We start from the raw sequence: 16,250 nt of genomic DNA on the forward strand, positions 1-16,250 counted from the left end.
CCTAAAGATGAGTGAAGTATCTGTAACACATGAACAGCTTCTTTAAGAAATAACATTTATTCTAATTTCTGGGAAATGGAACAATATTGCAATAGGAGAGACCATCTCAATGTTGCCGATGAAAGTCTGAGCCAGTTGCTCCTAAAACAGTTTGTGAGTTCTTAAGATTTTTTTTTTTTTAAAGAATCTGGCCTTGTAGTTTTAATACATGACACAACGTTACTTCTTCCCAAATAGGCTCAAAGGCATGTCAAGCTATAATTACTCATACTGAAAAGATTTGCATGAATACAATTTTATTACACAGAATTTTGTATCTTCATGAAAAGTGTCTTCCCCCTCATGCAAAAGCAGGACCTAAGTTTGTATTCTTCTCTTAGTACAGCATGATAACATCTCAGCAACGTAGTTACCTTCAGTAAAATTCGTATTTTTGTCCTAAGGTCATCTTCCTACCATAAGTTGTATGATTACATATGTTCTTTACTATGTATCTCTCTGTGCCAGATACTGCTGCTGTAATAATTATAGATTATATCTGCTGATTTAGACATGAATTCTAAATCATTTGAATAATTTTACATGTGAAAATACAGCCTTACTAAATAGTTGCAGGATGCCACTTTAAGTTGTTAAAACGTAGTTGGTTCCAGCACTATAATAGGTTCCAGCACAATTAGTCAATGACTAAGTGGCAAGATTGAGTACTCAGTTAAAATAACCAACAGGATATATCTGGATTCCACTTACCAGGAAAGGGAAGAAACCACAGCAGTTCCTAGCTACTCCCAGCTTCATTAAAATGGCACATTCATGCTAAATTGCTTGGCCTTGCTCCGAAATTAAATTAATCCATCGTGTCCAAACCATGTTTGACATGCCAAAAATAAACAATTTAGAGATTGATGCAAATGTTATGCTTGATATGCTACGCAGCTACATTTGTTTTAAGAACCTTCCATTTATTTAAATGCTGGCTTTTCTAGGAGCTAGTGTTTGATTTTACATTCCTAATAAACAGTAAAATTTACTTGAATTGCAGTGCATAAACTTACAAATAGTCATCAGACACAGTCTGATAGATTGTTCCTTTCAACTGTCATTTTCTATTACTGCACAAATTCCTCAGCTCCCAAAAATACATATATACACAGGGTGACGTAGGATGTTGACTTGCAATATGTGGAGGGCATGTAACCGCTAGATTTTTTTTTTTTTCCAAGTACTTCTCTATCAGTTCTAGCTGCAGTTCTTAGATGCTGTTGAATTCAGAATTCTTTTACATCTGAGATCATGACGAGATAGCTCTAGGCAGACATAAAGCTTACATAAGTCTGTAAAATTACTGACTTAAAATTATAATATTGGTTAAATCCTGGGAATATTTACTTCCAGGTGAAAGGCAAATAAAGCATGTGGATGCAGAGATACAGATTAAATACGCACTTAACTTGACTTCCCAGATTATTGCGCCTATTTATTCAGCAATAAATATGAATAAAATACTTGACATTTTATTATTTCATTTTTATGTTGCTTAACAGTATTGAAATTGAGCATTAAAATAACAGAACAGTAAATAGCTCTGCATGAACTCAGAATTCTGGATGTGTTACTATAATTGTAGCTACCATGTTGATAAAATTGATGATCGCATATATCAGTGAGTCTTACATAGGCAAATTTATAGAAGTTACTTTCTGAAAATTTAAAACTGTTTGTAGTTGGACATAATTAACATAACTGGACATAACAGATTTATTTATCATTGTCATATTCAGTTTTTAAATAAAATTTGGGCAAATTAGCTAGATAGAAAGGACACAACAGTAGGAGACACTGGCTAATACCGACACTTGTAAATTCTTAGATGTATTTGTTACAATTTAAAATGGAATCTTAACTGACATTTCTTCGACTATCTTGCTTTGTCTTCTGAAGTTTAAAAAAGCAAGCATAGAATATTCAGCCTTTTGACTTAAAATAAAGTTGCCCTTTAAGCCTGAAGGGTTTATACTGCTGAGTATATTTGTAGGGTCTTAAACTTTGTTGATACCTTTCCTCTGCTCTTCACCATCCTGTTTCTGATATTTGCATTATATAAATTTTAAATTAACATATTTCATTGCTTTATAGATATTTTCAGACTGCATGTAGTATTTTACCATATTCACACAGAAGTACTGGGCAAACACCTGTAACTCCCAGCAAAGCTGCCTAAAACCTGGATTTCATCTTTTCATTATGTGTAATGATTTGTAAAGACAGACGGGTACTTCAGTCTAAAACAAGCCAGATGATGTGCTTCAACTTGGTTTGGAAAATCACCTTTCAGCTTTTCTCATCCCTGATCAGCTGTTTGACCATATGTTTTCTTCTTGTACAATATGAAAACCACCAAAAGGCACGTATTTCCTGCATTACAGGTAGGATGGATTCCATATGAAAGAAAGAAGAGAAAGAAAAACAATGGTAAATGTTCAGAATTTTTTCTTCATGTGTATTTCTTCATGTCGTTCATGGAACAATGGAACACGTGGCAAGCTGTTTGTAATATGGCAGTACGGCTGTATACAATGCATTTATCTATCCATAAGGAGAATAAGTAAAGTATGCCTTTTAATAGATTAAGGACATAAACATTTTGATACTATGAATCTTAACATTGTTTCTCTAAGCCTGGACTGGACTGATGTTTTATTGAATTCTACAAATCAAGCACTATTTCAGGTTTGGACAACTTAGCTGAATTTATGTACTAATGCTTTAAAGAATAGTATATGCACAGAAATGTATTTTTCTGGAATGGTAATGAATACTTCACACATCATATGATACAGCTGTTGACATGTTTGCAACTGGTAAATATAATCAATATATCAAGACATTGATTTATTTACTTTGAAAAGTATATATATTGGGTTAAAATGGCATTATTAAAAATATGAAACACATCAGGACCAGATAGCACTAAATATTACAAATTATAAAAGTCCACATTATTTTTTTTGCGATTTGGATTATTAGTAGCATTGGAATTGGAGATAAAGTACGGGCTTTTTTTTTGTTGCTGTACCATTATATTTATTAGTATTTAGTTATTTTAAGACATGTTATAAAGTGCCAAAGAGTGGAGAAAATATCTGAGCCAAGACAACCAATACCACAAAAGTACAGCAGTAAGTATTCTCTCTGCATCTTTTTTGACAGTCATTTTGGCCCTTTTACTGAAAATCTGAGTGCTTTTAAAGTAAGTATTCAGAATGAGAACTAGCAGTTGGGGTTTTTTCCTCTTTTCCTCCCCTATAGAAGAAATGAAGTGACATCTAGTTTTTCTGTTGGCTTTCCTGCTTCAGAGTGCTTAGTGTGTGTGCACATGCCTATAAATAATTCCTTTTTGATGTATTTTTTCCCAAAGTTCCCTCATTTGAGTGACATTTTTGCCCCATTTACATCCGTGTTAAAATTTCCATTAACTTCCCCAAGGCTGAGACTCCACCTGTTTTGTCTAAGTTCATTATAGTTCAGTCTAATGTATTTAAAAGCATTTAAATTTTAATTGCTTCAGTGGAATGCAGTTGTCATGACTGGCAAATCTTACAGAGGGCGGAAAGGATCGTCTGGCAAGGAACAATACCACATAAGGGCTTATACAACAGAATAGGAATACTAAGCTCTACATTCAGTGTGAGCTAGCGTGGTAAGGGGAGCTTCAAATTAATCTCCTTTTAGAAAATTGTTTTCAAGTAGAATACTGCAGCTTTTAAAGTGTTTTGTCAACGTTTACAGCTTCATTCCTGCCTATGCGTTGTCATAAGCAACACAAGTTAAAAATGGGGGTCTAACGGGATGGAGACAAATCTGTTAGCACCACACAGACGAGTGAATTACGCTACTTGGCTGGTTTGGATATCTAACCGTGCCGAAAAAGAAATAAAGGTTGAAAGTGAATGTCAGCAATAAAGAAAAGTTTTCTATAAAAAAAAATTCTGTCCCTTTGCTCCCTGATTCTCTCACCTTTTTCCCCTGCGTCTTGACTGCAACTGCAGCTGTTGTAAAAGCTGTTCAGTGGAGCAGTTCACTCTTGGCGCAGGAGATGGAACGTGCTCTGCACGTCCGTGCTAAGTATGGTTTCAAACTTAAATGTCTGTCTTTTCTGCTTCTTGGTATTTGCCTTGGCTCTGGCCTGGATCTGGTCTAATCCTGTCTTCTGTGTGTCAGGAAGAGTTTTAGCTAAACTCTGAGGTAGCTGGAAAACTGGGTTGCTGCAAAGGTAACACGGGGTATCATCCATTTGCTGCAGGTGCTTCAGCTCATATCAGTTTTTCCAGTACTTCCCGGGTACAAAGGAGATGAGACGATGTATAGACAAAGTGTTCTCTGGAGTGCACCAGTAACTGCAGGTGAACAAGAGTGCAAGTGGTTGGGATTTTTAAGCTGTTTATGCTAATAGAGATGTTTTGCCACTTGTGGCTTTCCTGCTTCTATTGTGGGAGGCAGAGGGAGAAGCCCCCTTTTTTTTTCACTCATGACAGAAGTTTGTAAGCAGTAAGGTTTTCCTTGTTCCCAGTTTTCACGTTACTAGACATTCAAGACTGTATGCATTAATGTGAATAGTGTTGTCCATAAATATGTATGGTGGCAGTCCCAAATGTCAAGGTCTTCAACCAGTATAGATCAGTGTAATACCTTTCATTTATGTGAACTGGCATAATCCTGTTTAGTTGAAGATCTGGGCCAGAGTACAGGAAGCATATGTGTTGGCCAGGGAAGGTTGTAGGAATTTCTAATTCTTCCACTTACTGCTTCCATATGGATGTGGTGTGTTTTGAAGTTGACATGGTCCAAAGACTGTATTTTTGATTTTCTATTTGGAGTGTTGATATCTCGGTAAGTGGAAGAACATCATTGGTCTATGGGTTATGTTTCATTATTGCTTCATCAGAAATGAAGACCCAGTTTGGATCTGGACTTTTGAGCAATACTGGAACTTTAAGGGACAGAAATATTTCTTTAAAGGATGAACTGATTCTATGTGCAAAGTGTTATGCAATGAAAATGTTTAGCTAATTCAGAACTTACATTCATTGAAATTAAGATGACTATGTATATTCATGTAACACAGCTGAATCCAGATATTTAGGGCATGTAAAATGAAGTAAAGCAAAAAGGTTTTAGAATTTTGTAGCTTGAAAGAGCAATGACAAATGCAGTTCTTTTCAAATAAAAAATTATAATGCCTTTCACTAGGAGCAGAGCTTTGACAAAGGGTCTTTCAACTGAGCATCTCACAACTCTGCTTGAAACACTGAATTAGGGCTCAACACTGAAGCCTTTATCAAATGAACAGTCTGAAGGGGAAGGAAGTGCTCCGAAGACTTGTCAACTGTAGGACTGGTCTCCCGTGCCTCGCCCTGTGAGGTAGGGCAGCTTTACTTTCTATACGTTACCAAACGAGCAAGCGAGAAGTGTGACTTGCCTAAAGTTACACCGCATGCAAATCTGTGGCAAAGCTGTGGAATAAAACACCCTAGCAGACACGTACGTAAACTGCAATTTCATCTTTCTCTCATGATTCTAAGTTGGGAAGAACAACAACTGTTTTGAAATTTAAGCCAGAAGGATAATCATGTCTTTCTGTATGATTTGTTGGTTATCCTGGCTAGTTATCTGGGTTGAAATGAGGAAAAACTTTTCAAAATCTGTTGGGAGGCGGGGTCGGGAAGCAAAAAGCTAACCCTATGAATTTATTGACCTGAAGACCAGTTGAGCTAAATTGATGTTAAGCTAGTATATTTTCATATAATAGTCACCACCTTCCTTTTTTTCCCCATCCAAATGATTCTACTAGAAAAAGATGAATTATACCTTGGATATATATTAATGAAATGTTTAATTAAAGCCCTACACTCTCTGTCTTCTATGTATCTATTTCTAGTCATGTTACTTTTCTTTGTCCTTCTATCTGGTTTACATCTTCAAAATGCAATATGGAAAACTGCCACAAGCACACTTGGAGAGCCTGAGAAAAGCGCAGCTTCGCACATTCAGATGAGAGCCAGTGGCAGTGCTCAAACTCACCATTTCATCATGGAGAGATGATATTACAGTGCAAGAACATTCAGGTTTGTAAATGACAGATTTTCAAAGGCAAAACAAATGTCAGTAATCTGCTGTGCTTTGCAGCATCAGTGCCATAAATAGATCCACTCTCTTGGTTACTTGGGTGGCTGATTTTTAAATTTATGATAAGGTATATAAAATTAATGATGTGTGCTTACACTTAAGTGATAAAAGCTGGTTTCTGCCAGTGTGCTAATGTACGTAATTGGTTTTTTACAGCTAGAAACCAGATACTCTTTCATTCATGCATTCATGCTCTGGCAGTTTAATTTTTATGGAACTGGGTTAGTTTGGGGTTTTTTGGGGGGAGAGGGGTCATGACCATTTCTTACATTTCTGCTGGACTTAGGATGTACAAGTATGATTATGTAAAATCTGTGCCTGGGTGGCTGTTTGTCCTCTCTTGCAGAGTATTCTGTGCTCGCTGAGTGGGAGGGTCACACTGTGTGAGACTAATAAGGACAGAGCCGCATCCCCCCTCTACCACTCTTTGGAGACTCGCTCCAGCAACTCCTCTGCACTACAGCAGCTCTGTACAGTCATTCTCAGTGCTTCTGGGGGACATACTAAAATACACATTAAAGGTAAGCAACTCGTTATTTGTAGTCAATTGTCTAAACCTCTCATGTGCACAGACACACTACAGTATTCCTGGCTTGTTTTGTGGTAGTTTTGGTTTTTCTCAAAATTGCCATTTAAGTTTATTACTCGTTTTGCCACTATTAACTATGTCCTATACAAACGTGATGTACACAGTAAGCTTTTAACGTACTGTAATCAGTCTATGCTATGGGATTCTGCTCGTGATTGTGTAAATACATTGTATATGTTTGTGCATGCCTATAGGTATAAGTGAGGATATGCTAATGAAAACAGTCCTACTAAATTTGCAGTAATTTACAAAACCGATTAAACTGTTGCAAATTGCCACAATGCTGAGCATGCTTATTAATGGTATGCATATATTTACATTTAGAAGGCTATCTGTCTAGCAGCGTTTATCGTTCTGTAGTCGGCATGCCTATGGAGTGGCTGACAGCCAGCGAGGTGGGACGCGCCTGTGAGCGCGGGAACTGCCCTACGGGGAGGGGGAGCCCACGCCGGCCCGCAGCTCCGCGGCAGGGCCCAGGGGGCGCCGACCGCAGGCGTGTGCCTGCGGCAGGCTGCGCCAGCGCCGCTCGGCCCGACGCCCACCTTCTCCCCGCCGCCCCCCTCACCTGTTGGCTCCGGGGCAGGTGCCGCCAGGGGCCGGGGCAGGCGCCTCCGCAGCGGCCCGGCGGCAGAGGGCTCCCTCGGCCCCGCTCGCCGGCGCCGCCGGCCCGAGCGGGCTCCCGGCCCCGCTCCGCCCCGGGGCTGCGGAGGAAGCGTCCCTCGTTCGACTGGCCGGGGGCCGGCCGCTCCCGGCTCCGCGGACAGGTGGCGGAGGGAGGGGGCGGCCGAGGCCGGGACTCGGGGCAGCGGGTAGGAGCCCGGGAGCGGGGTGGGAGCGCTGCCCGGGCCGGCGTCTCGCTGCTCCCCGCCCAGCCCCGCCGACCGAGCTAGCCGCTCGCCTTACCGCCTGCTCACCCGCCCGGTGTTTTAAACCCTCCCTCCAGCAAACCCAGCTCTGTCTGGGAGTCGTGAAACGCCCAGGCCGGCCGTACCGCAGCCCGCGCTGCTGGAACGGGCTTCGTGCGCCGGTTGTGCGAGGGACCGCAGCCTCCCGCAACAGCCGGCGGGAGAGGACCCGAGCCCGGAGGTGCGGTAGCAGCGAGGGGGTGGCGGAATTCGGGGTTTAGTTTGCCACAGCCCTTCAGAAAATGAGACCTCTGGAGCGGCAGCTCTAGTGAGTTACCGATGCTTACTTGTAAAGCAGGTGCAGGAAATTAAATGATAATGTTATTTGAACATGTATTCACTTTCCTGCTGTTGGGGAGGCTGGAAAAGTTAATGATGGTGCAGTGCTGTTAGTAAATGTGACTGATGGAATAGCTCTGATGGTGAATAACGTGCCTTGTGAAAATAATTATAAAAATCGCATCTCAGGTCTGTGGTTTGTTTTTGTTACACGGAATGTGATTAGAAAAATATTTGTTGTTTTCTGTGTCTCATTAAATTCCATTGCAGTCGGCTTAGATGAAAAGCTGATACTGTTTTTAGAGGACAGAAGATACGTTGTTGAAGCCAGACTGTATTTTTGTGAGGTTTAAGCTATAAACCCAATACAGACTGCTCTAGGCACTTGTCTATTTTGCAAGGTAGAGAAATATCGTATTTTAGGGTTTTTTGCATTTAAACTGAAATAATTGCATGTTGTCCGTCTTTGATTTGAAGACTACTTCAGCAATCATTGGCAGTGTTGTGACACCAAACAGCTTAGCTAATGTATTTAAAATTGAAAACCTGGAAGAAAAATAAAAGAAAACCAGTCATTACTAATGAAATGAAAATTTTGTGCCTTTACAACTGATATCTCTGAGTTAATATTTCTGAGGTGTTACTCCTGAGTTTAATAAAGAACTAAAGGAGTACATTTGTGATTTATTTTTAAATTTATGTAAGTCTCTTTTTGTAGCTCATTACAACAGAAAAATGATACACTTCATATCGATCATAGCGACTTCTTCCCTGCTTTTACAGTTAAGAAATTCTTGTTTGTAGTTTTCTGATGGGGTAAGGGGAAAAGAATAAGAGATTGTTCTGAATATGATTATTTTCTGTTTCAGATTTGTAGCTGATTGTTCACATGTGTCCAGGGGGAGATGAAGTACATTGGATCCTGCATAGTTTGGCTTTGTATGGCAGTCTTCCTCCTCCTCCCTGTTTCTACTTCTGTGGCTGTCAGTGACCAGACAGGTACTTCCATTTTTCTTGCCCATCACATTAATCTCAGTACTGAGCACCTTTGAGCAAATAATGACAGTACATGTAAAATAAGCAATATGAGCAGATAAAATTATACAAGACTTTAATCTCCTTTTTAAAAAAGTGTAAGCTTGAAGCAGTACCAAAGCAGTCTTTCTGTTTGCTGTGCTTGGAAAATTCATGTGTGGAAGCAGCTGTAGTTCCTAGGAGTTTTGTCTTGTACTTTTTCAACTTACCATGTAAAACAAGATTCTAAATCGGAGCTTGCAAAACTTTTGTGAACAAAATCATGTGGGTTTCTTGGAGCAGATCAATGATCACATTGACCTAAACAACCTAGTGCTCGTGTTAACCTCATCTACAACTTAATCCCGAGACCAGGTCATACATTTTACAGATGTAGAGTTAGATAAAACCTTGTCCTTAAGACAGAGGAAAGGTATACAGTGATATTGTTTAACTTAAAAGCTGTTACCCGTCTTCTGCAAATTTTCTCATACTTCTCTGTTTTCTTCTTCCTTTTACTGTCCACGTATTATCTAGCTTTTTCACTTAAACTCTACATAGATTCTACAGAGTGTAGTAAATTCTGTCTTAAAGGCACATCATGTGTGCATGTCAAATAAGGAATTGTCAGTTTTCTAGAACTCCTCAGCCTCAGCACATACCTGAACTTTCTAGAACTTTCCTACAATTATTAGCAAAGAGAACATGCTTGCTGCTATTTAAATAGAAATAAAAATAGTTCTTTTTTTTTAAAATGAAAATTATTTTTAGTAATGCTGTTTGTCCAGAAACCTGATGAAAGATAATAGAAGATTTACATATACAACAACTTTGAATCTCCGTAATGCATATGAAACTCAGGGCCAAGAAATTTAAAAAATCAATGACTAGGATAATAATTCTTTTACTACTCCTGGAAACAATAAGTAGTAATATTTAATAAATAACAAGTGTAATCTGTGGGCTCTAAGGTAAGAATAATGCGTTGTGAAGAGTCCAAATTTAAGTCACAGACTTTTTTGCTTTATATTTTTAGGGCAGCAAGGCTAAGTGCTCTACTGATAAATTATTCTTAACCCTTGTGAGAGAGTGAGCCTACATCTTAGCTGTGCAATCATTCTCTTCAGCTGTCTAAAAGAAGCAAAATAAGTTGTCTTCTCTGTCGTTGCTAGCTGGTGGATTGTAGAAGGGAAGTTTTAAAAGTGCTAAAAGAGTGTGAGTGCAGAAGGTTCCCTAATAACATAAATGAATAAATGGAACCTTGAAAAATTTTAAAGCAAAATGTCAGGAAGCATAGTCTCTTTTCATAGTCTTTTTTATTTTTCCCCCTAATGAAAAGGTATCTTAGTAAAAGGTAGACCAGTCATAGGAGATATGACAGACACACACCATTTATTAGTAGTTTAGTGTCTGAGCTGTACATGACAGTCTTTTAGAAGTTTGTGGCTAGGCAGCCAGCAGGGAAGCTGTGGTTTCCCTTAACCTGATTGCCACAAATGGATCAAATAGGGGTCAAATTGAACCGCTGGGAAGAGGAGGAGAAATTGAACCTTTCCTGAGAATAACTGATGGTGGGCAACTCAGAGAGGCTTCTGCGCTTTGAGGTGATAGAGGCAGATGGTGAGGAATAACAAGTAGATAGCTGCCAGCTTGAGCAGCTCTGCCAACAGCAGGGAATAGGCTCAGAGTGAAGGCTCAAGTTGGTTACAGGAAGAGACTCTTCTAGAGACTGAAGGGATGGTTACTGTCCAAAAAAGAAATACAAGTTACAGACCAGAAAGCAGTAGCTGAGAAAGGACGACCCTGTGACGGTGCAGCGGTAAGGGGTACACCTGTGTCTGCATGCCTTTTGCTGATCTGCCCCATTTGGCTGAACCGAGTACTCTGTGTTGCAAAGTTGTCTTATTCTAGTTTGATAATTTGTATGCAGATGAATCTGTTACAAATTGGAAATGTGCTCACTTCAGGAAGATAGAAGTATCTAACCTCCTATTTTTCTTAAACATCCCCCCCCCCTTTCCTTTCTTGGGCCTTTGTCTCTCCCATATACTAGTTCTGTTTGGATCAGCATCTGTTCTTCAGGATCTGCCTAGGCAATCCTTTTGGTTTTCTTTTTTCAACAACATACGCATAGCATTTATTTCTCACTGTGTTAATATGAAAGCTTTTCCAGCAAAGCCCATTTAGATGGGATCTTGGATTATTTCATTTACAACCTGAAGTTTCTCACCTGATCTACTTGAATCTAAAGGAATGGCCTTCAAATGCAGGGAAAAGTGTAAATTACAGTTATTTTGAAGGGGGATGGGAGCAGAAAGAAGTGTGTTAGGGGAAGGAAACCTCCTGTGCAAGAGAAAAGATTAACTTTGTGTGCATATGTAGGGGACAGCTTTCTGAGCTGGCATTCTGAAGAGACTGTGTGACTTATTCATTAGGTCACTATTGTAATAAGTAAATACCAGTACTGGAAAAAAAAAAAGTCAGAGTGTGACAGAGTGTGCTGTATCTTCTCAGAGTGGTCCTCCTTAGGCTCTGAACATATGCCAGTAACCATTAGATTCACATCAAGGATTTCTTTCAGTTCTCACTTGTCCAGAAATTTTCATGTGCTAATCATTCGTCAGAAGGAAGCACTCACTTGTAATGACAGAACATAGCAAATCTGAGGGGGAGGGTTCAGGAGTTCTCCACAATCATGTTTTTGATCTGACTTCAAGAATATTTTCTTCATGTTGTCAACTTAAATATTTTTATTATTGTTGGGAACATTTGGTTTTGGAGCGTGAACATGAGCTCTTTCTGTAGTGACACATGAAGTTCTAATTTGATCACTCCTGAATGCTTCATATCAGGAATATTAATACTTTGTCTCATTCCCAGATCATTGCTGCTTTCAACTCTCTTTTACAATTACTGTTTTTAAAAGTTACTTGCTAACCCATGAGAAATGTAGTATAAACAAAGTCCTGGGACTGTCAGGCATACTGAATTTCCATTGCCTTTTGACATGGAATGTGTTCTGAAAAGTATTGGCTCTAGATCATAATTTTAGATAGGCACTTTAACTCAAATACAGTGAGCAGTTTCAAGTATGCAAATCATTTCAGCTTTTTGATTTTCTTGTTTTAGTACAGTCAGATAGTTCTCAAAAACAAGATAATAGCTCTACAGTAACTCTCATATACAATGTATTCATATTCTTAATGTTCTGAATATTTAAGGTTGGATCCATATCCTATGTTAGCATTGCGATGTTTAAGTAACCCTGCCACCCTTGGATTCCTTAACTTGCAGTTAAATACTAAGTTTATATTATATAAACTTAGTATAATATTTAATACTAATACTTTCCAGGGATGGGGCATCTACCACCTCCCTGGGCAATCTATGCCAGTGTTTCACCACCCTTGTTGTGAAACATTTCTTCCTTACATCTAATGTAATTCTACCATCTTTAAGTTTAAAACCACCAGTACCCCTAAGTCCTCCTCAACAGGACTGCACTCAATCCCTTCATCACCCAGCCTGGATTGGTACAGGGGGTTGCCCCAACCCAGGTGCAGAAGCTTGCACTTGGCCTTGTTGAACCTCATGAGGTTCACACGTGGACCCATTCCTTGAGCTTGTTCAGGTCCTTCTGGACAGCATCCCATCCCTCAGGCGTTGTCAATCACACCACTCAGCTTAGTGTCATCTGCAAACGTGCTGAGGGTACACTTGGTCCAGCTGTCTGTGTCATTGATGAAGATATTAAAGAGTCCTGATCTCAATACAGGCCCCTAAGGGACACCGCTTGTCACTGATCTCCATCTGGACATTGAGCTGTTGACCGCTACACTCTGGATGCCACCATCCAACCAACTCCTCATCCACCAAACAGTCCATCCATCAAATCGATCTCTCTCCAATTGAGAGAAGGATGTCGTGGGAGACTGTGTCAAAGGCCTTACAGAAGTCCAGCTCTTCCCTTGTCCACTGATGTGGTCACTCCATCATAGAAGACCACTAGGTTGGTCAGGCAGGACTTGCCCTTGGTGAAGCCATGCTGGCTGTCTCAAATAAGATGAAGTCCTGTTTTTCACTACCTACTCCTCCTTACAGGAGAATCCAGTTCTCCAGGGTGGGCATCCTAATACCTGAACTCTGTTGGTATGAATTTCTTAATCTGGCCTGCCAAGCTATTATGTTATTTCCATAACTGTCTAAATGATCACTAGACTTGGACTTGACTTCTTTCTTATATCAACAAAGTTGTAGATTTAGTCTCCTTCATTCCTCTTAACACCCTTGTCTTAACATGATGTGGCTTACAGAGTCAAAAAGGAAAACAAAAAATCACATTTGATTTTCTGTAGCCTCATGTATAGTGGTACCAGGTATGCAGGAAATCTGAATTCTTGACCCTATTTGAAAGCAGGCCAGCTTGGTCTGCTTATCTTCAGTACAAATACCTTTGAGATGGACTCGTCAGATGGGATATCATTGTAGTTATCACTTGTAGGTGTGTCGCACCCTTGACAATTTTCCTGATGTCTGTTTATGAAGCCTGATCCGGTGAGAGTGTGAGACAATCCTAGCTAATATGGGTTTCTGCCTGAAGCTTGAGATCAACATAAGGTGTGGGTATATGTTAGGTGGGGCTTTGCTGCTTGGCCATGTTCGTTTGGCTGGTCACGCTTACTGATGGAAGCTTCGGTGCTCTTGCAGTATGTGGTGTTAGATGGCAGCTGAAAGCTTCACCTGAACATAAAGTTTAATTATAAAGTAGCAGATAGGTACTCATAAAGTGAATCTAGCTGTTACTGGTTACACTTGATCTGGAGGAGCCAAGAGTGCTTATTGGAAGCTACAGTTCCCAGTCAGGAAGTGCACACAAGAGATGTCTGTAAGAGCGAGACTGAAGCATGCAGCAGAGTCTCCTCTGTCCTTGTTTGCACGGAAAGGAAAACTGGGCATGGGGCCTAGATGGAAGCTGCAGTGTGCTTCAACAGGTGCCCTGATCATTCTAGGAATTCAGAACATGCCATTGCAAGTTGCAGCAGATATGTCTAGATGCGACCCCCCTTTTTTTTTTTTTTTTTTTTTTTGCATAATGCTATTAGAAAACAACAAAAAAATCTTGCTAGCATCTTACTGGAGAGGCAACAGATCAGTGGTCTGCAATATATTTGCTTGATCTGCATAAATACATATTTTTGAAATTACTAGGTTAATTTTATAATAATAAGCTTCTACGTAGAGCTCATTTATTTCTAAAGATTAAGGCCTATAATTTGTCCTATGGATAGGTGATCTCATTAATTTATAGGTATGTTAACTTGAGTTTGACATCACCATTTTAATATGAATTGTTGACTTCAGTCCAGACAGACCCGGTTTTATCATGTGCAGAGCAATCTAGTGTGTAAATGTAAGCTCATTCTTTTTATTGCTTCATTAGTTTTATAGTAACATATTTTAACAGGCAGGGATTAGTAATAAGGGTTTGTCCTGTTCATTTTCTTTCCTGAATGTCTTCATGTAGATCTTCTAATCCAGCTACCCACAGGATGAATGGGTAAACTGCCTATTTTGTATCAGGCCAAAGAAAATGTAGAGACCCACCAGCAGTACTAAAAATCTTGGAAGAGGCTAACTTTTTGACTGTACCAACTGTAACGGTAGAAACAATTTTAATCAATCTATAGCAATGAAAGTTGTCAGTCTTGGTATGGAGAAATTTTGATTTTAATATTTTAGAGTTTTGCGTTAGCTCTCTGGTAAAAAGAATAACATTGGGCTAAAGGAGTGCATCAGCAGCATGAGATAGGGGATTCATAGTAACCCTTTCAGTTCTTCTGGAATACAACCAAAAAGTAACACTGAAATGGCCTGTCTATGCTGTGACTGTTAATGTCACTGTTAAAAATAGGTCCACAGTCCAGTCTGTGGCATGTGAGGAATCATTGCTATCATCTGGATAACACAGAAAATAAGGCTTGAGTCTTTATTTGGACTTGGAAGAAAGTGGCTGGGAGGAATAAGCTAAAACTCCCTGGTCTTTTGCCACTCAGCCCTCATGCAAGTTAATGCTGGAAAAAAAAGCATAGTTGTGTCCCAGGTTCTCTAGAGCTTACTACAGCAGTTCAAGGTAAGATCAGCAATAAGTAATATCTGTCTGCTCTTATAAGTACTGTAAAGTAAATTAACCAAAAAGGGAATCTCCCCTGTAGTCTTTTTTTGTGTGTGTGTGTGTATACACATATATATATATAAAAAAAAAACCTTGGTTAGAAAACATGTAGATTTAAGAAAAATAACAGGCTTCCTTTATGCCAACATATTTCTTCAGCTGTACTTGTGTAAATCTGCCATAACCATATTCCAGGACAGGTGGCAATAGATAGAAGTCTGTAGTTTAATAATCTGTATAAGCAATTGAAGGCTGAGGTTTGTAGATTAAAAGGTATCTTAAGGTGAGCCTGTTTCTGTCCCATTGTGTGTGTGTATCAAATTGTGTATTGAAATTGCTATGTTAGTATGTAATCCCAGTGAATGTTTTTCGCTCTACATAGAACTCCTTGCAAACCAAGAATGATCAAAGATTTCATTTCGGTTTCAGAGATTTCAGCATGAATATTCTTTAGTGTTTTGCATCTTTTCTGGGGAAAGGGAATTTACAGTGTGTTTAATGCATATGTTTCATCTCATTTGACATGAAGCTTTATATCTATCTATCTGTATAAGTAAAAGCATGTATATCAATATATATATATATATTTGTGTATATGTGAAGGAAAGGAAGAATAGATTCTCTTAGGGCCTTAGAAATAAATTAATTAGAGTGCTGTTACTTGTAATTGTAGACTGCAATTTAGATGTAAGGGACACGGAACGTGATGAATCTTACCAAAAAATGTCTTCCACCTGGTCTGTTCTTTTAAACAATTGACATGACTTTCATTAACTATGTTGTCAGGAGGTGTCTTTATATCTGTATTGTATAATTTAGTTTCACTTTTACGGGTTATTTCCAATTACCCATTCTTAATCCAGATCAAATACTGTAACACATTTAATAGAATTTAAGACTTTTTAAGGATAATATGCTTTCTACATTACTACAGAATGAATGACAAATTTCCCATGCTTTAAGATTACAAATATAGCTAATTTGAGTGTCAGCTCTCAGTTTACATGCTCTTGGAAATCTTTAAATATAGATCATTTCCAGGTTAATTGTAGGACATTCCTCCTTACTTTTTTCATTGAACTGACACTTCAGAAAGCCCCTCAAC

General features: G+C 39.1%; 1 protein-coding gene across 1 annotated transcript in view; it reads left to right on the forward strand.

The window, feature by feature from the left end:
* Positions 1–8,786: 8,786 nt before the first annotated feature.
* The window catches only part of COL19A1 (collagen type XIX alpha 1 chain), a gene marked incomplete at its 3' end in the record, with an annotated part of 197,051 nt that continues 189,587 nt past the window's right edge, over positions 8,787–16,250 (forward strand). The window contains exon 1 of the mRNA XM_081998313.1: positions 8,787–8,958. Coding sequence (XP_081854439.1) covers positions 8,865–8,958 — 94 coding nt within the window. The 5' untranslated portion in view covers positions 8,787–8,864. The remainder of the gene's footprint in view (positions 8,959–16,250) is intronic.

The sequence above is a fragment of the Phaethon aethereus genome (assembly GCF_964289735.1).
Source record: "Phaethon aethereus genome assembly, chromosome: 3".
NCBI lineage: Eukaryota > Metazoa > Chordata > Aves > Phaethontiformes > Phaethontidae > Phaethon > Phaethon aethereus.